Raw genomic sequence first — 25,634 nt, forward strand, 5'->3', positions numbered from 1 at the left:
AGCTATGGGGCTCTTTAGCCTGGAAAAGCGCAGGCTCAGGGGTGATCTGATGGCCACCTATAAGTTTATCGGGGTGACCACCAGTATCTGGGGAAACGTTTGTTCTCCAGAGCGCCCCAAGGGATGATGGGGTCGAAGGGTTATAAACTACTGCAAGACTGTTTGAGGCTGGACATAGGAAGAATTTCTTTACTGTCCAAGCCCCCAAGGTCTGGAACAGCCTGCCATCGGAGGTGATTTAAGCTCCTACACTGAACACCTTGAAGAGCAAATGAATGCTTATCTTGCTGGAACCTTATGACCCCAGCTGACTTCCTGCCCCTCGGGTGGGGAGCTGGACTCGATGTCCCTTCCAGCCGTAATGTCTTTGAAATCTGTGAAATACAACAAATACATTTGGGGATCTTGAATAGTAACAGTAAACTAGTCACAATTTGATCAGTATGTTTTTTATTCCTGAAATAAACAGAGGGTGATGGGGGAAAAAAGGCTACCAAAATCAGCGTGACCTTTTTTCTCTGTATACACCAGCTGTGCAGACAGGTGAAATCTAAAAATAGCTACAAAAATCCTTTCTTTCTATGTGCAAGAGCCGTACAGACAGGTGTAATAGAACAATATTAAAAAATCAGTGAGAACCTTTTTCTCTTTAATGTAGTGACTGTGTAGATAGGAGAAATCAAATCTATGGTCTCCAAAAATAAGCCTAGTAAGTTGTATTTTACCATAATACCTTTACATTTCTTAAAGGAAAATGTAGCATTTGATGGCATGAGAGCACAGGTATTGCCAATTTTTGCGATTTTAGTATAAAAATTGTGATATATAATATTTTTCTTAAAATCATGGGTCTTATAGTCATGTTGTTTTACAAGAAAAAAAACCCTTGAACATAACACTCAAAGAGTCAGAAATCAGAATGCAAATACAAAGTATTATTTTTAAAAATTTCCTTTTGTGTAAGGCGGTCTTTTTACTTTTAAGCCATTTTCATCAGAGTTGGCTTGAAAATTACCGTATTTACTTGATTAGAAGACTACTTTTTCCCCCTGTATTTAACATGGTAGAGAGACAACAGCAGGATGCCAGACCACCAAGCGTTGACTCTGAGATAGTGCAGAGTCACTTGGAAGGACTGGATGCATTGAAGTTGGTAGGCCCGGATGAGCTTCATCCGAGGGTACTGAAGGTACTGGCTGATGTCATTGCACAGCCACTGGCAAGAATATTTGAGCACTTGTGGCACATTGGCCAGGCCCTGGAGGACTGGAAAAGGGCCAGTGTGGTCCCTATTTTCAAGAAGGGGAGGAAGGAGGATCCAAGCAACTACAGGCCAGTCGGTCTCACCTCCATCCTTGGTAAAGTCTTTCAAAAGATTATTAAGGCTCACATATGTGAGAGCCCAGCAGGAAAAATTATGCTGAGGGGAAACCAGCATGGGTTTGTAGCAGGTAGATCATGCCTGACTAATCTAGTCTCTTTTTATGACCAGGTTACAAAACACCTGGATGCAGGAGTAGGGGTAGATATTGTTTATTTAGACTTCAGGAAGGCCTTCGATACAGTATCCCACCCCATACTGGTGAACAAATTAAGAGGCTGTGACTTGGATGATTACACAGTCTGGTGGGTGGCAAACTGGCTAGAGGGTCGTACCCAGAGAATGGTGGTGGACGGGTTGGTATTGACCTGGAAGGACATGGGCAGTGGGATCCCACAGGGCTCATTCCTTGGACTGATACTCTTCAATGTCTTCATCAGTGACTTGGACAAGGGAGTGAAGTGTACTCTGTCCAAGTTTGTGGATGATACAAAACTGTGGGCAGGGAACAACTACAGGCAGACCTGGACGGGTTGGACAAATGGGCAGAAAACAATAGAATGCAATTTAACAAGGAGAAATGCCAAGTGCTGCACCTAGGGAGGAAAAATGTCCAGCACACCTACTGGCTAGGAAATGACCTGCTTGGCAGCACGGAAGCAGAAAGGGATCTCAGAGTCTTAGTGGACTCCAAGATGAACATGAGTCATCAGTGTGACGAAGTCATCAGCAAAGCTAACTGCACTTTATCATGCATCAGCAGATGCATGACAAACAAAACCAAGGAAGTGATACTTCACCTTTATCGGGCGCTGGTCAGACAGCAGTTGGAATACTGCGTCCAGTTTTGGGTGCCACACTTTAAGAGGGATATGGATAACCTGGAGAGGATCCGGAGAAGGGCCACTTGTATGGTTAGGGGCTTGCAGGCCAAGCCCTATGAGGAGAGACTAGGGTACCTGGACCCCTTCAGCCTCTGCAAGAGAAGGTTGAGAGGTGACCTTTTGGCTGCCTATAAATTCATCATGGGGGTGCAGAAGGGAATTGATGAGGCTCTACTCACCAAGGCGCCCCTGAGGGTTACAAGAAATAATGGCCATAAGATAGCAGAGAGCAGATTTGACTGGAGAATTAGGAAGAACTTCACGGTTAGAGTGGCCAAAATCTGGAATGGGCTCCCAAGGGTGGTGGTGCTCTCTCCTACCCTGGGGATCTTCAAGAGGAGGTTAGATAGGCATCTGGCTGGGGTCATCTGAACCCAGCACTCTTTCCTGCTTATGCAGGGGGTCAGACTTGATGATCTATTGAGGTCCCTTCTGACCCTAACATCTGTGAATCGTATGGGGGAAGCCCGTCACCTTACAATTGAGCACGAGGAAGTAGGGGGGCAGGCAGCTGCTGTGTCCCCAGCTTCAACCTAGGGTTGGGGCTGGAGCTGGAACTGGAGCTTGGCGCCACAGCTGCCGCCTGCCACGTTTCCCCCCTGCCTCTACATGCCTTGCCACGCCTCTCCTGTGGCCCCCATTTTCTCTTCCTCTGCCACATTCCTCCTTACCTTTGTTCCAAACTGGCAGGCTCCAAACTGGCACCCTGCCACTGCTCCTATGAGACCAGTCTGGAACAACAGTGCTGGCTCCATAGGCCTGGGCCAGAGCCATGCTCCATTTAGCAGGCATGAGTCTGGTGGTGCAGAGCAAAGGGGGGGGGGAATAACTGAGGGCCAGATGGGAGGAGAGACTTTGGGTGTGAGGCAGGGTGAGAGGAAGGGGGACAGGGACCTGATTCTGCCTGTTGCAGAAGTGGCATGGAGGAGGGAGGAGAAGGGAACAGGGGAAGGGGGAATTGGGACAGCCTAAAGCTATGGGGGGTGAGGGGCAGGGGGGAGATGAGCACAATTGCCTGCCTCTCTTACTGCATGCTCCACCACCTACAAACTGCCTGCCCCTACCACCTGCTCCCCCTGCCTGCTCTACCTTCCCCCCCCATACCTTCCCCCCCATACCTTCTCCACTATCTGTCCCCCACTACCTTTGTCATTACTGCCCCCCTCATCACGTTTCCCCCAACCACCTGCAATAGTGGAAGGGAAAGCAGGGGACGGACAAATTTAAGATTGCCTTCCAATAATGAGGTTTCATACATGGAAACATGTTAATACATTTTCTGTGTGTAGGTCTAATTATTGGGGGATTGGCTTACATTCAGGGTCATTGAGCAAATATGGTAGTTCAATATAACTTGGCTTGCATGCTATTACTAGTGCTTATTTGGTACTATCATAATGATTAAAGGTTAGATAATGCCCAGCTATAACCTTTAGTTGTATTTAGCTATGAGCTGAATTGATCTGAATCAACTGGCTGCTGAGAATAGCTGTAAAAGATAAGAACTAAATCAATTGTCAGACTTATTAGGTCTTCTTTTGAGCTAACAGAGATTAATTTCTTGTTAAAAATTAATTTTACTGACATATTGCCATCTCCACTTGCTAAAATGGAACTGAAAATGAAAAATAATATTAACTGTGATGTATTGGCTAGGAGAATACCTAGGGCTTAGAAACACTTTGTTGGGTTTCTTGGTCTTTTGGTTTTCATTGGACAATTTTCATACTGATTTCTGTTCCTTAAGAAAGAACTTCAATTAATATTTAATTTACTAGTTTTATGACAATAGTACTGAAGAAGTAAAAAATACAAAGGGAAGAAAGAAACAAAAATACACATGTTGTAGGCTAAACAGATTAAATATGGTTTTTGTTGGGCTAGCTGTATGATTATTGTTTTGAAAGGCCAGCATTAGATAACCCAGAAGCTTGTTTGCAGTTGCATTCAAGTTGTGGTTTGAGAAAGACGACCACAACTTTTAAAATTAAAGTGCTAAGTATACTAATACCAAGATCTGAATTTCTTTTTCTCTATGAATATTTTCCACCTATCAAACAAGAACCATGTTCTAATTTGTAAAAGCTGTAATGCCAAGCATGAAGTCACTTGCCTGTGTTTTTTGAAGGTTTCTGTTTTACCTACCCAGCTAGTTAGGTTTTACCCCTGAATTCCTTCTTTTCTCCAAGGGAGCTTCTTACTGTGTAAGGAATGTAAACAGTTTTCAATCTCTTAATAGCACATTAATATCATGAAAAGTACTTTGGTATCCCCTAATGGTGTAAAGTACTGATTTTAATGAAGACACTGTAATGGAGGACAAAAGATCTGTACAGAAGTGGGCCAGGAATACACTAGTAATAGAAATGCATCAGTTCTGAACTGCTCAAACTCCCAGGCCTTCTATTCTGTGCATTGCATACAGGTAATGTGGAGCCAGCCCCTGGGAAGATGCTCTGTCTGTTGTAACAGCCTCTCAGTTTTAAATTGTACAAATAGATTACACTGATTTTGCCTCATTCTCAACAGTAGTAGTCTACTCTGTGTGCAGTGATCAACAGCTAAGGGGACATTAGGTATTAATGGCACAGAGTATATTGTAGGAAGCAGAACTCCAGCAACTTTTGTGGTAAGTACTGCATATAGGAATACAGCACATACACATATAACCATGTGATCACCTGACTTCCTTATTGCATAAGCAGTCAGGAGCAACATGACTAGGACAGAGAAGAGTTGCTGCAGTATGGATGGAGCAAACAACCCACCTTCTACACGAGAATACACAGGGTGCACAAGAAATATACTATTATCTGAGTCTTGCTGCCAGAGTAGAATGCAAGAGTAAATGCACCAAATTTCGTCAATCTACCTGTCATATGGACTTAAGCGTTGATGTGGTACACATGTCTAATATGCTAACATAACCCTTTCTAAAACCATATGCCAGTCCTTGGGGTCAAAAGTTTCTCCCATCTTCTCTGTCTGCAAGCTGGTATGCAGTTCTCACTGCAAGGGAGTGTCACTGCAAGTCTGACCCATATCTAGCTGTGCTGTATTTCTCTTTCATTACTTTTGAATGTTTTTTATTTGAAATGGCTGCTAAATACTTTATTGATGCTGAGCAGTCTTGCTAGCTCTTCTTTATCTCCCTAAGATGGCAGAAAGTACCCCTTATCTTCACAGGGTGCTCTCCCACCTTGCTGCTGGAGACTGATTTTTACTGTCTGGGCTTGAGTCTGCTTTCACTTATGCTAGTATAAATCAGGTATAGCTATTTTGGAGAGGAGGCAAAATGGTTCAGGGGTAGCCTGGAGCAAATCGCTTGGTTTTCCCCTGTGGAATGGGTGGAGGAACCTGCCATCCCTCCAGCACCATTGACACTAGCATTCATTGATGTGATGAACACAAAAGCTGCTTACAGACTTAAACCCCCTACCCCAAAACTGCACTTTACCAGAAGAAGCAGCATGTTAGCTTGACCTGGCTCAGCAGCATCTGTATAGATTGGGCACTTCAGCAGGGCTTTTTGGTGCTTTTACCTAATAGCTGATTCAATCAGCTATTAGGTAGAAGTGCCAAAAAAGCCCCACTAAAGCATCTGATTTATACAGATGTTGGGTGAGCCAGTTCCAGCTAATGTTCTGCCTCTTCTGGACATTCACTGGGCTTGGTACAGGAACACATGGAATTTAAAGTAAAGTACCTTTTTTTTAGTATCTGTATGAACAAATAGACTCCATGGAGGTCAGTGGAGTTACACTAGCATAAATCTTGGCTGAGATTTGGATCTTTTAAACTCTGGTCTGCCGTGGCAACATATGATAAGTGGTATTTCTAACATCATCCCTTAGACAACATCCTCTTTGCATTTGGGGAACTGAACTTGCTTTATACAGGATATTGGTCTGATAGGCAGATCTAGAGTCTCATGTCAATATAGGCAGTCCTTGGACTAATGACACAATTGGTTCCTGAAAACCACGTCTTAAATCGAAACATCGTAACTTGGAACCGATTTTCCCATAGGAAACAATATTATAAATGGCGGATTGGTTCCTGAACCAAGGCCCAATACCCTGTTTTCACCAAAAATAACCCGGGATTTCGTACTCAGTCAATTATAGACAAGTAATATAGCTATATTAATGTATTTATATTGTAAATAGCAATCATATTGATTGGGAAGGACTTCTTTGAGGTGACTTTGCTGGATTTTTTGGAGGATCTTGGTTGGAGTTCTTGAAGGGTTCTTGCCTGGAGTCTTCTCAGGAGTCTTGGCTTCAGGTTTTTCTGGAGTCTTGTCTGCTTTATTAAAGAAAGTGTCCAAGGAAGTTTGGACAGGTGTTCTCCAGGGAGATGGGCAATGCAGCAGACTTGTTCACTGGCATGGCATGGTGTCGGATCAAGCGTTGTAAAGTCGTAACTAATGTCAGAAGGTTGAAATGGTGTCAATTTATGAATGTTGCAAGTGTGAAATGTAACTCAAAATGTAAGTCAAGGACTGCCTGTACCAGTATGTTGCAGCAATTGACAGTTCTTTTCAAATGTTCTAATTACCTTTTCAATTCCTAAATTGACTCAAATTTGATGGAAGAATGTATTTATATTTATTATACAATGCTTGCTTATTTTTTATGATGAGTTTTTTAGACTTGTCTATGTCTAGAGTCTAGTGTCTCATGAAGTACTGAAATTTGTCTTTCAATAATGTGCGTCAGATGTGAGAAATGTAAAGATGTTCCTATTATTTGTTTCATGTAGTTACCATGACTTTTGGTTAGTTTTCCAGACTCACGGTATAATAAAGATAACTTGTCTTTCTGTTCTGGAGGAATTCCCCCACCCAATAATATGTAGGACAATTTCAAAGTTTCTTTTTTAAAAGAACCTAATCCCAACTATTGTACCAGCAACACAGGAAGTCAAATTCTGCCCTTATATATGTTCAGCTTAATAGAAATCTATCTGGCCATGTAAAATACTACAGCTAGAATAATGTGAAGCAGTGTAGAGCAGGTGAAGCAAATCTGAAATAGTAGTGAGCAGATATTTCTTTTCTTGTTATATCTCCATCAAAGATTCTGTCTGACATTAGGTGAGTGACATTGTACAGCATTTGGGTCACATTAGGTGTTAAAGAAGGGATGGCAGGTTCAAGAATGCATGTGGATTGAATATGTGGTTTTGCTGGGCCTGAAGTAAGACAGCGGTGATTAACAGATCACTTTGACAATGACTTCTGATGTAGCGCTAAGGTTTGAAGAGGCGCTGAAATATCAGAGCACAAAAACAGCAGTAAACTAAAGCCTTCACTGCTTTACTTGCTCCAGAGATAGGTCTGCTTTCTTGTTGCCTCTGTTCACCTCAGGAGATGTATAATAGACACTTAATAAGAGCAGCAATATTTGAGCCACAGGAGTTCTCATTTAGAAAACTGATTTTCCAGCCCTAGCTCAAGTGAACTTTCCTTCCATCTCTTTCTGAGAAGTCCCACTGAAGTCAATAGAATGTCTTACATTAAGATGTGATGAAAATAAGTCTCTTAATGTACTACTGTTGCCTCAAAAAGTATCGTATAATGTCAGATGAACTTCATTGCAATCTCCCGTGCAAGCATCTGAGGAGAATGTGCTATATAAGCAACAGATGATATAAGGTTTAAAATGTAAAGGTGAGGTTTCTGTGCTTCCCCACTCCTCTTGCATGGAATGTTTATAGTCAGTTGATTGTAGATTGCACTAGAGTAGGAAGTCATGGAGAAGAATTCTTACTTCCATGCTTTTACTACCTAAAAAGTTGAGCTATGCAGCTGTTGAAATTCTGTTCTTTTCTTTGCAGGTATAATACCTTGCCTAGCAGAAGAACACTAAAAAATTCAAGATTAGTGAGTAAAAAAGACGATGTTCATGTCTGCATCATGTGTTTACGTGCCATTATGAATTACCAGGTGCTTGTCTTCCTATTATTTTTATCACCTAATTAACTTACTAGATAACTAATTTACTGGGGAGGGAGGAGAAGGTAGGTATACATTTTTAAGATATACAAGTTCTAAAAGCTGAATTCTCATTCAGTTAGGCAGCACATTCTGCATGTTATTGTCATTGTTTATCAACCATATAGAATGTATTTGATTTTCGACACAGTTCTTTTTAACAATACTGACAGACTAGGCCAAATTCTGTACTCAGTTACATGTTGTAGTTCCCATTAATGGGACAAGATTCCTGTAACAGATCAGAATTTGGCCCAGTACGTAGACTTAAAATATGGGAAGTTTTAATGGGGATTATATAGAAGAGGTAGAATCTTATGCAAATGGAAAATAGCGTGAAATGTTATATGTGCTTACAACAAGGCAATAACAAAATTGCAAAGGAAAAAGTAAGCTAGACTAACATTTATCTTTATTGCAGAATTTCTTCAGTATGATGTTGTGGTCATACAGCACATTCTAGTGGCTTCAGAGATTCAGGATTTTCATGAAAATAATGACCTTTTACAATTATGTGCTTCCAAAACAGCTTCTCATGAGCATCCTCTTTGTTTTGCCATGTGCAGCCTGTTTCCAGCACACATGGCTAAATACTGTTTTTAATTATATTTATGTCAGTGGGATTTACTGGAGTATTTGAAGTCAGTGAAGTTATTCCAGATTTATATCCATGTATAGAAATCCTCAGCTGGTATAAATTGTCTCGTGTCATACATCTCTAATAGGAAAGGTGTGGCTAATGATCTGTTTGTCATCATGTAGAGGTGTGTGTACATTAGAATATAGATTCTGTATATTTGAATGGAAGTATCACTGTGAAGGGAAAATGACCCAGATGGAAAACAACATTCAAAATAAGAGGGGAAAACAGAAGGAAAAGAAAGGGAGGAGGGAATGGCAGTGGTATAACAAAGTTTGGGAGATTTTGTGTTTGTTAGCTGACTCACAGCCAAACCAAGAGTATTTTTCACACTGCTGGGGGAAGCATAGTTGGTATGTATCATATTAAATGTGCTGACTGATACTGTAAATTTGACAAAATTTTGTTTGACATAGTATGCTAAGGAAGACTGCCAGATCTGGTCATAGATTTATAATTTACTGAAATTTTTTAAATCATAATTGAAGTTTGAAAACTGAAACAGAGTTTCTCCTTCCCATTTCAGTATGGATTCAATATGGTCATGTCGCATCCACATGCTGTTAATGAAATTGCACTGAGTCTGAACAACAAGAATCCCAGGTAAGGTATACTTTCTCTGGGGGATTTGACACACACAAGAATACACTGCATTTGTGATAGTTTTTGAAGATGCTTTTACATATGGGGATTTTTTTGCACCAGTAAAAACAAATTTAATTAACCCTTCAATATGTATGCGCTAAAAAGGCATGTTGGAACTAGGTGTGCTTATTATAGTAATCACTGATAAGTTACCGTGCTAAAATAATCTAGTAAATCTGTAGCTGGTTTGTGCCTGGTAAAGGTCAAGTGTTGTGGGCTTTTAATCTAGGGTAGTTATACTACAGCCAGGGGTGAAATGCTGACTGTTGAAGTCAGTGGGCAATGTGACATTGAAATCAGCAGTTCCAGAATTTCATTTGAGGTTTCTTGAACTGAAAGACTGTAGACTATTAGAATTGTGTGAATTATTTGTAAGTGAGCATCATTACTACTTAAATGGAAAGGTTCTTAGATGGTAAACTCTTTGGGCGTTTGTACACATGCATGCACTGCAGCATCAGGCGCTTTGAAAAGCATCCAGTGCTGCAGCACAAGCTGTTGCATAAGCAGTGAAATGTACATTAGTGCTGAGAAAATGATGGTGGTACGGTTTTGAACTAAAACACATCAGAGGAGCTTTAGTTCAAAAGCGCTCTGCTGCCACTTTGTGCACGCTGATGCATATTTTGCTACTTATACAATTGCATGCAGTGCAGTGCAGTTCACCTCAGCTCAGAAGCAGCAGATCTGTGATGCATTGTGGGATGGAAACGTATGTATATAAATGCCCCTTAAGACAGTAGCTGTCCCTTATTCCATGTTTGTAACGTCCTTAGCACAATAGGCATTCATTCTTAGTTGGGCCCTGAGCACTATACCCCACTCTTCCATATCATTGCATTCACTGCTTCTTCCCAAATATGCTCTTCCTATACCCAGTTACCATGAGTTGGATCCTCAGAAATTTGAGATTCTGGAGATTAATTGCCTGTCTATTGAAACCAAACTTGAAACATTATTTTAGTTTATAAAAGGTAAAACGGAATGAAATGTGACAGTACCTTGACCAAAGCAGTGGGATTTTGTTGGTGTTATGTTTCCTTTTTAGAATAAAGGCTTTGAAATGTTTTTCTCATGGAAGCTGTGGCTCCCCTTCTCTTCTTGTAGTTAAATTTAGGATATGAAATGCATATACTGTGCAAGTGAGGCTCCTTTGTGTTGAAAAAAATTCCAGCCAATGATTTCTGCAAATGATATACCTTAATTTGACAAACCAATTTCTTTTAAAATGTCTACAAAAGTATCGTCTCCTGGAATAGAAATTATGGGAGACTGGTATAATCAGTTATATCATCAGATCTATATAATGGATATCAATTTCCTTGAAATTTCAGAACCATGATTTGCAATTTGTTATTGGTAAGCATTTAAATAAGAAAAACTGCAAAGATGGAGACTTGAAGTACAAGAGGTTCATTTCTGTGATCTGAATATACTTAACATCTTTCTGCCTGCAGGATCAGGTTATTGCAGTAGTTACAAATTAAAAATATTCTGAGCGTAAATAAATGCATCCCACCCATCAGTATCATTCCACCCATCTTGCAAATGAGGGAGAAGCTGATTCATCACATTTTTGTAATTGATTATTGTGTTTCCTTTCCTAACAGAACAAAAGCCCTCGTCTTAGAACTGTTAGCAGCTGTTTGTCTTGTCAGAGGAGGACATGAAATCATTTTATCTGCCTTTGATAACTTTAAGGAGGTAGGTTATTCTGTTTCATCAGAATCCGTGGTGCATGCCCATAGCTCTTTTAGAGCACCCATCTCAGTTTCTGGTTAAGAGACTTTATGGTTTACCTTCATTTTCTCTAGTATGGAGAGACTTTAATTTTTCCACAAACAGAGATACAGTAAAATTAACAGAGGCACGATTTTGGAATTAATCTCTGCCATTCTCCCCATGTTTGCAACCTTAACTTTGTAAGAACAAACAAACCCTAATTGCCAGCATAGTTTTTATAAACAGAACTATGCAGGAATGCAATTAGTAAAATTTACACATGTCGTTGCATGATTGCACAAGGATATTAGGTAATTAGAGAGATAAGTGATATCATTTGTGCCTGTACATAAAATGTGGATAGAGAATTGCTTCTGAATAATAGTATTTTAAAATTGGTTTATTAAAATCAGGTGCTTCATTTACAGTTTGAAAAAGCATGGCCCTGTGGTGTAGGTACAGAACTGGGAACTGGAAAGTTTTAATTAGGCTCTTTCATTGTTTGTTGGTGGCCTTGGGCAAGTGTCTTAACATCTGTTTGCACCTCTGTGGAAGGAAAGATAATATAGCTATAGTTTACAAGGCTGTTGAAGGTAATAGTTGAATAATGTTTGCAAAGTGCTTTAAACATACAAACAGCTGAATAAGTCATGTATGGCATTATTATTCTAATGTAAAATTCTGCTTGGCTTACTGCAGTTATATTATGACTTGTATGTACTACCATTATAGAAGCAATGAGACTCCTTTGGAAGTCATTGTTAATGGTTACAGACATATCAGGCATGTAGCATATTGCTTATCAAACTAATTTGTAAACCTTATTCATTTCCTCTCTACAGAGAATTATATATATTGTGTGTCATAATTTGATTGTATACTATAAATTCGTTACATAGAACTTTTGGTTTTTGTTCAAATAATCCATCATCCATTTTTTTTCTTTTGCAGATATTTTTAAATACTTTTTAGCCAGACTTCCGTTTCTTCTGTTGTTTATTTACTCTTATCATAGTTCTTCTGTTGTAACGGAGCTGTCTGGATTGTGCAGTTGGAGATATAGTTCAAGGAGGTTATTTTGTTTTTTGGGAATTTTTTCTCTAATCACTATTCTTTTATTTGCCTTATTAGATTTGGATGTTTATTTCTTGCTTTGTGCTCTTTTCTAGTTTTCTCCTGGGGAAGAATTGGCTTTCAGGGCTTGTGCTCTTAATTTATATATTCATTCATACTTCATTCACAAGTCTCTGAGTCATTGACATAAAAAAGTATTGTATGACAGACTTACAGTAATATAGTCCAATTTTAAATACTGTAAGTTCAATAATATTTGTGTGGCTTCTTTCGCTATGTGTTGTAGCTCTGTCACAAATTCAGTATTTTTTTTTTTTCATAAGACGCAACATAAAAATTGAGGACAGTTTATTAAACTTGCCAAGCTAAACTTCTGCCATTTCACCTCCTTGCTGTAAAATGGCTTGTACTAGTCAGAAACTCTCACTACAATTATTTAATACAGAGGACAGGACTTCAGACCAAGTGCTGCTCTTGCATGTAATAGGATGTTTCAATTTCAGGTTTACACAGAAACAAGTAAGGGCAGAATTTCGCCCTTAGTCTTTGACTCTGCCAGGAAAGTGTAGATTATCTGGAACAGTTTCCAAAAATCCATTTAAAAAATGGTTTCTAATAACATGGCTGCTCCACCTATGGATAGCGAAACAACTGTGAGTTAGTTTAGGGGTTCCATATCCTGGCTGTTAAACTATTCTTGTCCTTAACTGAAACCATGCTCAGTATTGGTTCCTGTGCACTGGGAATTTCCCTGTTTAGATAGGGCTCGATTTACTTAGAGTTACCTGTGGACATAGCTCAAGGGCCTATTTGTCTTCTGTAGAATAATTAGGTCAATGTCACAGCTGAGAGCTGGTGTTTTGAAACAGCCAAGAAGGTGCAGTACAGTAGAAGTTGAAAAGTGAACCAAAGCTTAAGTACACCACACTGCTGAAGGGGAAAAGACCCCAGCCATGAATCTTCTTCACTCAGAGGGAAATGAAAGTCAGACAGAAAAGTGTTATTTAGAATGGATGATGGAAAAGGGTGTGCAATTTTGGATATGTTGCTTGTTGTAGTTTAGAAAAATATGTTTCATACAATTGCTTTAATTTGAGAGAATCCAAATTTGCAAAGGGGTGGGGCCTACATTTTTGAATAGATGACATCATACTAGCCAAAAGCATTTGCCTCAATTTCACTTTTTCAAAAACACTACTATGAAAAGACAGAGAAATCCTTATTTGTATTGTAGGAAAGACCTGATGGTCCTAAAGGAGTGATCAGTATCTTTTTTTCCTATCTGTCTCCACTTCTATCAGATTTTGCTGTTTGTATTGTTCAGTAGCTTTGACGAAGAGCTGGATGCTGAATGTAAGCAAGTACAGGTTAGTCTTTGAAGTGTGTGGGCCTGTTTGCCAAGCTCTGTTCCATAGCCTACGAACTACGCTGTAGTAGCAGAGTAGCACTCGGTGTCATAGTCCTGCTGAGGTGGAGTTTCTCTTAGTGATGTCACCTCTGACTCATCCAAATTTTGGATCTTTTCTCTTCTCTTCATGATATTTACATAAGTGAGGAACCAATTTTCAGGAAAAGTAGATCTAAGAGAAAGAGGGAAGAAGAGAGCCTAAATGAAGTTGTAAGGAGTCTTATCTGCATCTCTTTCTGGAGAAGATGGATTTTTGCACCGTATTGTGTGTCCTTTCTCCACCACTTAAGATTTCATAACAGTCCCGGTGTTATTGACCACAGTGTGTCAGAAGAAAAGCATGTTGTACTTTATTAACTTGGTGTCAAGTTTGTTTATGAGGGATTAAGTAGGGCAGGAAGTCCAGCAGACATTTTGATTTGGTTCCAGCAGCTCTCAAAGTGTAATCTAGTCTAATCCAGTCTCTAAAATATTGTTGGATAGAAGGATTACAAGTATATTGTGGTAATACTGGAAATAGCTTCTTGGTTTTGGGTGTACATCATAGAAATGAGCAGAATTTACTTTAACATTTTAAACAGAAAGCAGTTCCAGAGTGTAGTTCTCAGCCCCCTCTGAGGAAGACCTCCTATTCACTTGTTATTTGACTAAGTTATACTACATTTCAAATTTAACCAAAGACCCGGCAACACCTACTTCTCCTTTCAGTCGATTCCAGCCCTTAGCCTGTTTTGTTTGCCTTTGCCTGTTATTGCCACTATCTCATACTGAAAGAAAATGATGTTTGAATTCTCGTCTTTACTGTGACTCTTACATGCATTTGTGTCCAGATAGCTTTCTATGTGCATACCGTTGAGTCTTTTGTGCTGTTTCTAACAGAATTATAAGAATTGGCTGTATGTTTTATACGATTCTCCTAACATTTGAGTTTGTGCAGTACTTGTTGGGATTTTATGAGCAAATCAAATTTATATTGATACATTTAAGGAAAATGTTCATTTTAGAGGTTGGATGCTATAACTTTGTGTCATAAAAGTATGTCCCTTTTTGTTCCCATTTATGCCCGAGTTCTCATTGATTTCAATGTGAGCAAAAACATGCCCTGTTTGCTCTTGGTTTGGGATGCAACTGTCAGACATTCACCTGCCCATCCCTATCATAGTGTATATTCCCGAGATAAAGGACCCTGCATTATTGTGCACTTACTTTATTTGCTTATTACTTATTTTTTAAGGCTCTCCAAATACGGGAGACTCCTTATTGGTTGGCGTTGAGATAATTCACCCCTAAAAACGGCATTCTGTTATTACAAAGGTGCATTTGTGACCAGCAGAAGGAGAACAGTAAATCAACAGAAATCAACCAAATCAGCAGAAGGAGAACCTAAGCCCAATAAAAGCGTGTTGAAATGGTGTATGATTAAGTAGCTGTTAGTAAGGTACTGCCAAAGATGTGGCTCATGTGGAAGCAGTCTCACTTCTAGGCAGAGTTTTAGGCTTATGCCCAATGTTGGCACTAGAGAATAGCAGCAGAGGCTTGTGCATTGTTGTAAGTGGTGTCTTTTACATAGGCTATTGGGGCCAGTTCCCTTGTGGTTGTGCAAGTGGAAATTAAAGATGCTGTGGCACTCTTCATTTCCCAGAAGGAGTATGGATAACTTTGGTGCCTTGGCTAGAATTCACTCTTTCAAGTGAAACCAGTTCCAACATCTAGAATTGGGCAGAGCTGTTTCTGAGGTCATAATGACTTCTGTGTTTGCCTCTACAATCACTGTGTATCAGTATCTAGCTCACACCTTTATAGAGTTATATTCAGGGTATGAAAGGTGCTCTGTAAATGCTCTTTCTTTTCTTTCTGGGTATCCTCCCATGTTCAGTATGGGTGCCAAAACACCGTGCTCTGCTCAACTTTTCTCTTGGAACTGCAGAACAGGCAAGGAGCTTTCTTTCCTTGCTGGAGTGTGTGATATGTATTTACAACAGTTGTATCTTTTTGCTGAAGACAGCAGTTTCCTTGGAACCTCTCCCTAAATCTGAAGTGAACGTTGGTGGGCACTGACTAATGATGAGACACATTTGTCCACCAACCAGGTTGACTCTATCATTCTAACTCAAGGATTAATATTAGGTAACTGCAGCTTTTACCTCCTATAAAACAATGGTTTAAAATACATATTGAACCAGGGTATTGGACTTGATGTCCTTCCAGCGTCAGGACTTTATTTGAGGGAAGGCGCATGTAAAATCATACGTTTGTAAAGGAAAACATGCTAGAAAATTCTGTTTTCATGGTAATGTTTCTTAGGATTATGTAGTTCTATCTGCAGTGCTAAGTATACGCTTCAGGACTTCCTTTTTCTGGTTAGCTTTTACTTGGAGATTTCCTGTACTATAAATGCATGTTAGCCTTGACTGAGTAAAATCCAATATATGTGCCTTCATAGCCCATTTGTGTTGAGTTGAAGAACTCCTGACTGACAAAAAAAATAAGCTTTCTTGCATTTTTAAAGTGAAGTAGTTAATATATATCTCCCTTTTTTCTGAGAGAGATTAATTGATTCACACAAGCTTATTTGCCAATGGGCTTAATGTTAAGAATCACTTGACAGATGAAGACCTGAATATCGCTGTATATTTTTATAATGATTCCTCCATTACTATTTTTCTTTTTTTTGTCTTTTTCCATCAATAGGCATCTCTTGTGTCATCTCAGCTTCTGTGTCCATCCTCTCCTAGCAATTGTTATGGCTTTCCTTTGATGTAGGCAGGATGTCATAAAATGTATTTGAGGCAGAAAAAGATGATGGCACTTCACAAAACTAATGCTTAGGAATATTTTGAATCGCTTTGGTCTCATTACTGGGATGTAGGGTAAGCACTACACCTGCAGCTATGCTTTAAATATATCCTGCCTGTAGCTCCTAAACTCTGAAATGTAAATCTCTGAGCCAAACTAAAGATTACATTCCTTCTGTGACTTCTACTTTCATCGTTATGCCTACTTCACAGAAACATAAAATCTAAAAATATGAATTAAGCTTCTTTTTGGTCACTTTTGCTTTAGTATAATCTTTGAGAAGAGGAATATATAGGAGGCTCAGTCTAAATCATGTGGCACTGGTGGCTTATTAAGCACCAGCACATTTTTTGCTGCTCCAGCTGCCTAATTCAGTAGTTGTTCTTTGATGGCAAGCAGAAAGCAGTTGATGATGTCTAAGTACCTGTTACAGATAATAAATTCTTTACTTTGCATGCAAACAGCACTTGTCATCAAAGGCTTGTGCAACACTAGGCAAACGCCAATGAAGCCTCATAATAACCTACCTTGTAAAGTAATACAAATAGGCCAAGTCGGACAGAACAAGGTTCTGTGATCTGGCCAAGAGAATTCAGCTGATCCAGAAATAGAATGCACAAATATGGCTCAGGGGACTTAGTACTTGATGTTTTTTGAATGCTAAGGATATTTATTGTTGTTTCTGAAAAAAATCCTGTCTCTGAAATCAAGTATTTCTGCATGCCTTAAAAAAAAAATTATATGGATTGAAATAGTTATTTTTTTTCCCTTTTACTGAAATCCTTGCAACTGGTAAATAAATAAGTTCAATAACATTTTTATCAATAAAATTGATAAAAATAACAAAAATCATAAAAACTAAACAATCGCTCTGTGTGGGCCTTACAACATTAAAAAAATTAGCATTTTAAAAAATATTTTGCCCCAGTGCTAGTGAAGATCTGTAATTATCAGTACTTACGGAATATTTCTACGTATTTCAGCACACTTTGTAAGTATTGCAATCACCATGATCTAGGAGTTGCATTCAGATTTCAGCAAGTGAAATGCCCCTTAAAATATATGAGAATTTGTGTGAATAAGCACTGTGTAGAACTGAATGAAGATCTAGAATTTATCAATTTAGTAAATTATTTTGACAAGTATCAATAGGGCAGAAGATATAAGAAAATAATGTCACTCAAAAAAAAGTCAGAAATACAGCCAAGTAGTCTGTATTGAGTCTTCTGTTCTGAGTATTTAACAATACTTCTTCTTGTACCAATTCCTTATTCTTGCCCCAATTCAGCAATGCATTTAACTATTTAGTTAACTTAAATGACAGTGAATCTAATGGCTTGGAGCTAGGTGCTTATGGTTATGCTTAGCTCAGAGCTACTGGAGTCACTGTCATTTAAGTTAATCAAACAGTTAAATGCTTTGCTGAACTGATGTGAAAATAAGGAAGTAGTATTGTGAAATACATGGAACAGAAGAAACAAGGAAGGACCAGAAGGCCACACAGCTTTGTTCTGGAGCAGATACTGACTAAAAAAGTACTATGAAAAAATGTTGTGGTTAAGATGAACCAAGGGAAAAAGATCAGATATTCTTCAGCAAGGAAACAGAAAGTAAGCTTTGGGAAGCACATGGTTTATTGCTTGTTTCAACATCTGCATAGCTGCTTCATTCATGTGAATAGAGGTAAATCAGGTCACTGAAAGTGATAGTATTAGAAGTTGGTCAGGTAATAGAAGAATCAATTTCCCTGAAACAGTGAAATGAGTTTTCAAAGCTACACATAAATTGTCTGACCATTTTTACCACCCCCCCACCATATACCCCCCACACACCATACACACGTACCCACACCCCCCTCACACACTTCACAACCCTCTCCAGCCCTTACCCCACATGTTCATAGCCCCCCACCAGCGCCATACCCACCAACCAACACCCCACATATCCACAGTCCCCCACATGCCTTTCACCCCCCACACCACCTATCCGTACACCCCACACACACACCCATACCCTCCCCCATACCCCACATACATACATACCCATACAAACCCACCCATACCCTCCACACTGCTCTACAGCCCCCAACAATATACAAAAGTAAGACTTCATTACACAATACATTATATTATATAATCACCTCTATGTACACTATGCAAACACATATAAATAAGGACAAAAACACATTTTTTAAAATCAAATTAATGTATGCTATAGTAGATGTTTGATTTTTAGAATATGATTTTTTTTCCCCAGTTCCAAGATGACAAACTCCCTTGCTGAAAGGAGTACTTTGGCTGTCACTTTTCCCTGCCCCCCATTGCTGTCGCCTTTCGCTGGCCACTTCCCTTGCTTCCCTGCTGGCCACTACTGCTCCCCCACTCCAGCAGCACACGGTTCCATTCAGTGTGATGCCAGTGGGGCTGGGTTGGCTCCTGTTCTGCCTGTGATCCTCTTCTCTCCCTTCCCCCGTTCTTACCAGAATTTACACTCTGATGGAAGGAAGGCAAGGGAACAGCCAGAAGTTTGGGGGGCTGGGGCCCAGTGGGCCTTGCTGGTGCTGGGTCCTGCAGCCGGCTCCTCCTGAGTCCTGCTGCTGCTGGTACTGGGAAGATAATAGTTAATTTTCTAAATGTTTAGGGTCCCTGTGGGCCAGATAAAATGGCCTGGTGTGCTGGATAAGGCCTGCAGGCTGCATTTTGCCCACCCCTGTAGTAGACTATTGTAAGAAAAAGAAAAGGGATTATGGAACCAAGACAGTGGAGTGTAGGAAGAAACAGTTAGAAAAGGGTCTCTCTAATTTGGGAGTTGCATGCATATAATATCAGCCTATCTATATAATGGCCATATCTAGAATGGCTTTACCCAGTATAGAGCATGTGCTGTAAACTGTGCATAAATTGATTGTGCTGCTCATGCTTTAATGAAGTCAATGACTGCTATAGAACTTGAAAGCTTATTGAAGTTTTAAGAAAAGGGAAAAATGAAGAACTAGTTTAAAATAGCTTTGAGGAAGCTCATAGTCATGTCAACACGTGGACTAGTTTTCTTTTATTAAAGGATATGGCCAAGGTTTATATTTTAAAATATATGTTCAAATATAAACCTTCAGGAAATACTTTTTCCTGACTCTAGTCAACTATTAACTATGTTTGTAACATTAAGCTGTATTCACCTCAAGCACTAACTGTATCAAAAATAGCTTACGAGAGATTTCAGCAGTTGTGTGCCTATGTGAGAACACTAAGTTTTAGTTGCTTCCTGGCTGCAGTAGCAGTTCTCATTTATATGTTTCTAATATCCGATTTAACCCATTTCATAATATTTATCACTTATCTGCTCTGCCAAACACAAAGAGCAATTCTTCAAATAAGTAAGTTAATATCAGTGTAATATATTCTGGAAGTCAGTCTCTGTCTGGACAGGATAGGGCTTTTCAGTCTTTTGTAAGTGCCTTGGGTTGAACAGGTAAGTAGTGTCTTTTAATATTCACTCTGGACTACTGCCCAACACACTGTAACTTCAGCCCTTGAATTACCAACTACCTTTATTACATTACTCATGTGCATCACAACTTTGTCTTCTTGCTGTTGAGTTATGAGCACATTCTTCAACAAAATTAGATGATACTCCATGTAATTAGATAGATGTTTTGGGTAGGAGGAGACCATCCTTCTTGAAGATCAGGTTTTCATTGTATTTTGGACATACCATGCATTTAGCAACTCTAATTTGTTCCATGTATCATATGATGAAATCGTTTTGTCTCACTGTTCGTATGAATATGATGACCTATATGGTCTTAGAGCAGGGGTGGGCAAAATGTGGCCTGCGGAGCCCCTAAAATATTTAGAAAATTAATATTTATCTGCCCTGGGCTGCCTGTCATGTGACCCTCAGTGGCTTTCCAAAACTCAGTAAGTGGCCCTCTGCCCAAAATAATTGCCTGCCCGTGTCTTAGAGCATCATGTGACATTATTTTTACCAAATTTGCTATATTAGATTTTACCATTTCCCTTTGGGGTTCTGTTAAATTTTGCTATGTATCTATGAAATGCATACCTCATTAGCATTCTGCTCTCTCTTTTAAAAAAGGAAGGTTGTAGTAGGTGGCTTTCTACAAAACCACATTGTTCTTCTGGAATGACACAAGCTAATGCAGCCTAAATGATTTTTTTCACCACCTTAGGAATTTTTTTCTTATAGCTGGGGTAAGCATTATGGTTTTTCTACTTGCCCCAAATAATGGTAATAAAAGCCTGCTGTAGTCTCGCTCTTCCTCCAATATATGTGACAGATTCTGGAAATGTGTTCAGATATAAATGACAACATATGGCTTTATCCATTTGCATCTGATTTCACCATATCTTGGACATCTGCCAATCTTCAGGGTGTAGGCTTCAGCTACAATTTTACTCTTGCATGAGATGATATGGTTTATTATGGAAGATTAAAGTCAGTTCACTGCCTCCTGTAGCACACATGTTCCTACCACTGACTCATCTGATGACAGGGTGGGGAACCACCAACAGCCACATTTTTGTTGTTGCTGCTGCTGCTGCTTTCCCCTGAATATCCGCTACTTTACTTCAGTGGGCCAGTATTATTTGTTTATTGTCTTTGCCAGTTGTCTGTTGGGGTAGTGTCACTTACGCTTCTTTCTGATTTAAGCAGTAAACCATAGTTTATACTGGGTTATGTCAGCATTTTTCCATTGCCCATGTGGGATCGTTCATGTGAAGCCTCCCCAAACTCAGTCTTTAGTCTGGGTTTATCTCATCATTGAATGATCTTACGCATCAGCATTATGGTTGTTTCCCTAGTGGATGAGGTTTTTTTTTAAATATTTGAGTCAGTTCCAGGTTTTTTCCTGCAGTCATATTAGAAATGCACATTTGCCTGGAATCTAACGCTTGGGTGAATTCTTTCTATTTCTGGTGATGGTTGTTCCTGAGGAAGGGCATCCCCAAAGCCCAAATGGATTTGATTTTGGAGTATGGTTTTAATAGACCATCGACCACATGAATAAAGAGACTTGGAATTTTAATAGACCCCAATGCATCTAATCCAATTCCTATTCAAGTCAGTGGAGAAACTCCTACTGACTTGAATGGTGAGTTGAAAAAGGTCCAGTACAACCTTCTAAAATACAGTTAAGTCAGTTGGGGGTTACTCTGTTAGCTTTTTACTTCCACTGCTTTCTGAGCTGGTTCTTAAAGAAAACTTCTGTCAGGTTTTAGTATTATGCTGTGTGATTCTTTCTACTAGAGCTAATTTCACTTATTATAGTCTCTTCTTTAGAGTGAAGGGCTGAAGTCCTCTTGGTTTGTATGTTGTCAATAAATGACCCAACCCACATTCTAGGAAAGATATAGAAAAACTTTTATATGTTAATTTTGGAGCTCTTCCAAACTCATTAAGAATTATTCTAAAGCCTCTCCATTATTGGAGCCATGGTAGAGGAAGAGTAAGGGTAGAGGCAAGGGTGGAGTAGACCTGGCTATTGACCACACAATGGGTTTTATGTACAAATTATTCTTGATTATGGCAGGGGTAATCTGCAGGTGGGACGTGGGGAGGGCTGTCAGTACCCTGGTGCTAAGCAAGATGCCAGCAAATACTGGCATTTTTGTATTCCATTGCAGTGATCCAGGACAGCGTGAAGCACCCAGGACACTAGTCTTATCGAATGAGCACAAGATTTCATTTCCTGTTTGTGTTGCCGATCTTCTCCCAAGTATCCTTCTGACTATTTCATATTGGAATTTGGGTACTTGCTAGTTTTGCAAAGCATAAGCAAATGGCTTCTTTACCAGTGATACAGATAGCCCTTTTCCCATTATCTATCACACCCATTGTAAAATGAAGCCTCCTGTGGGGGCCAGGAACTTGCAGTTTCTCCCTTGATTTCAGCTGGAAACACACTAATGCAATTTAGGTTTTAGCAGCCAACTCTGTATGTATGGTGTGCTATGAGGAATGTCTGTGCTTTGATCTCCTAGCAAGACAGTTCATTGTAGTGCAGGAAGAACTTCTGATGATTGCTTTTGCAGAAATATGTGATCAGCCTCAGAAGCCAAAATGTAAATCTTTTTTGGAGAGCAGTTGTTGTGGCAGACTTGTCAGTTCTTTCCGTGTTCCGAGAGGTTTCTTCTTCACTATAAAAACTCATCTGGTACGGCCAAAGGCAAAGCTCCCGTTGATGTCAGGAGCCGACCACGAATATCTAATAATTTGGTGCAGTAATTGTACGTTATGGTCACAGAAAATGTGCCACATATGCCCTATTGTATTTTTGCTTAAGGCAGAAAAGAAGGCAAGCAATGCTAGTATGGGAGAGGAATGTAATATAAATAAAACCTAACAAAATGTTTAAAAAAACCTGAGAAGTAAAGAGCAGGACCCACCATGAAATCTGCCACTGGTTCTACTTTGTAGTTACCTAGTCAGGGCCCCCAACCCATGGGTCAGAGACCCATGAGACTATCCAGTGTTGCTGGTGACCACAGGAAATCAAATAATTAAAACTGAAGTTGACAGGGAGAGTCAAATATGAAGATGCCCGCTGTATGTTATCTGCTCAGCCTTGTCCCTTGAGCTAGTGAAGACCGGGGAACACTGGTTTATCCTGATCCAACATCCGTTCACATCAATAGGATTTGGATCAATTCCTTAGTATTTATTTAGATACTGTGAGAGGAAGTGCTATTTAAAACCTAAGCTAATAGATGGTATTGTCAGTAATTGGTACTTTTATTTTTATTTGGTATTTATAGTTTTGCAGTGTTCAAAATTTCAAATGAGATGCACATTTAGGATGAAAACTGCCATTCCTTAAATATTACAGAGTAGTACTACACTACAACTTAAGCTGGAAAATGGGGGGAAACTTGCTTTTTTCCAAAATTACAGGCAGTTTATTTGGGAAGAATTTAATTAAATTTAAAATACTGGGAAACCAGTGTTAATGGTCCTCCAGAAAGTTCAAGAAGTTTTATTTTTAATGATCTGGATCTGAACTGTTAGGAACTTGGATATATACAATATATCTAAAAGTATACTCTCCAACAACATTTTGCCCTCTGGCAGTGCAGGGATGTTAGTCTAGGACTGGTTAAGGGGGAAGTGTGCAAGCACTGCTGACTTACTAATGTGAATTGGTGGCTTGTATCTATAGGTATGACTTCACTGACTGTTAAAGAGCTATATATCTTTATGGCTTTTAAATTCTCACAACACTCTTGTGTAGGGAAACTGAGGCACAGCAAGGTTACCTCCCACACATCAAATCAATAACAAAGACAGTTTTGGAAAGCAGCAGCAGCTTGTGTCCACTCTTCTGCTCACTTTGAGAGTCAATATTGCCCCTTTAACACTTGTAATACTTACTTATTCCAGTAGTTGACATGGTGTTTTTGTTTCTGGAAAGTGCTGCGATCCCTGAAGTAAGGAAATTGTAGTGAAATAGTTTAGTCCATCGCTACTAACAAGAAGGCCTGTAAACCTGGAAGGAAATTGTTCATTTTGTGAAGACCAGCAGCTGATTCCACATGCCATGACTGGGCACCTAACTCACGTATGAGATTTAACACCTGGATGACAAGAGAATTTAATTTCTCCTCCATCTGTTGTTGAGTTGACCAGTTCTTTTTCATGATTGCCCACAACACAGAATCCCTGAACTAAACACACCAAACTTGAAAGGAACCAAACAGCAACTTTGATATGGTACTCTTTCCTACCAGATTGCAGGGTGTGTACTGTGAGCTGAAGAGGTTAAGTAGTAATCTGTTACTGTACCATAGTGATGATAGAGCTGTCTGGCTGTCACATTAGAGGCCTTTTGGCATTTTAATTGGAAACTCCCTTCTTAGAACTTTATCAAACTTGTGATGACTTAAATATTTACATGACATTAACCCCAGTGTGACCAGACAAGATTAGAGTCCAGTTACACTAGGGACTGCACTGCTGCATCCAAGGAGTGGGCTTTGATTTAGAGAGAACACAGGCTAAAGAAAGAGTGAAGAGAAAAGAAGAAATGATATAGGATGGGATAGGTAGGACAGACCTTAGAATGGCTGATAGCTGTTGTATGCCATCTTGGTGAGAAGTCTAGGGGATGATGGAGAGCCAAGGAGAATGTAACCTCTCCAGTACTACAGATTGCTTAAAATATTGAGATTTAAAAATACCCATATGTTCTGGGGTTGTAGTGATGATGTAGTTGTGATGTTCCAGGAAATATCTTACAGCAAAGGATTTTTTGGTGATATATTTTATTGGACTAAATATATAGTTAGTCCAATAGACGATATCACCAAAAAATCCTTGTCTCATTCTGGGTGATTTTTCTTGGTCTTCTGGTATTTAAGGCTTAGGTTTGCATTTATGTCACTTTTCTGCACAACCAAGGGACAGAAAAATAAATTTCTTATAACAAAAGCTCAGATTTTTTAAACTCCTGGAATTGGGACTTTAAGGAAGAACACACAGAGCTCCTCATAAAATCTTGAGTTACCTGCATTGCCTCTCATAGTCCCCTGCTGGTCCTCACTTGAAGCTAGGAACTGGTGAGGGAAAAGGTGTAGTCTCTAGACCTCGGAGACCATGAGTACCACAAGGAAGGAATAGTTTATTCCTGCAGAGGGTCAGCACCTTCGTATTGCTCTCCTGGCCTCTTCCCAGCAGTAAAGCTTCTGCCAGTCGTACTCAAATGCCAGGTATAGGCACTACACTTTTACCCATGTAAATGTTTGGAAACTGGTCTATACCTGTGTCAGAACAAAAGCTTGGCATACAAAACCGATCTATACCTATAAGAGAACACACATGCAGCACACATAGACTGATTTAAAAATGGCAGAATCTAGTCTAAGATTCTCCCCACCCCGCGCCCCCTCCTTCCTGCTGTACAGCGCAAATGTGTGCTCTCTTTGCTACCAATCTAACCTATGCTATTGACAGAAAAGTGCATAACGTGGATGATGGATTCTGCCTTGGGCTTTTTGAATGTCTGTGCCCCAATGGCCACGGTTCTTGTACACATAGGGGGGCATGTGCCACCACCAGCTTCTGCGGGTGGTTGCTGCTCACTGTCCACCCCCACTCACTGCCAACATGAGTAGCAGCATCTGCGGATAGAC

At 39.7% G+C, this 25,634-nt stretch overlaps 1 protein-coding gene across 1 annotated transcript in view; it reads left to right on the plus strand.

Moving 5' to 3' along the window:
- Positions 1 to 25,634, plus strand: part of FMNL2 (formin like 2) — a 133,235-nt gene that overhangs the window by 61,199 nt on the left and 46,402 nt on the right. Inside the window, exons 9-11 of the mRNA XM_019553613.1 lie at positions 8,047 to 8,155; positions 9,370 to 9,446; positions 11,099 to 11,192. Coding sequence (XP_019409158.1) covers positions 8,047 to 8,155; positions 9,370 to 9,446; positions 11,099 to 11,192 — 280 coding nt within the window. The remainder of the gene's footprint in view (positions 1 to 8,046; positions 8,156 to 9,369; positions 9,447 to 11,098; positions 11,193 to 25,634) is intronic.

This window comes from Crocodylus porosus, unplaced genomic scaffold, assembly GCF_001723895.1.
Source record: "Crocodylus porosus isolate Cpor-Errol unplaced genomic scaffold, CroPor_comp1, whole genome shotgun sequence".
Taxonomy (NCBI): Eukaryota; Metazoa; Chordata; order Crocodylia; family Crocodylidae; genus Crocodylus; species Crocodylus porosus.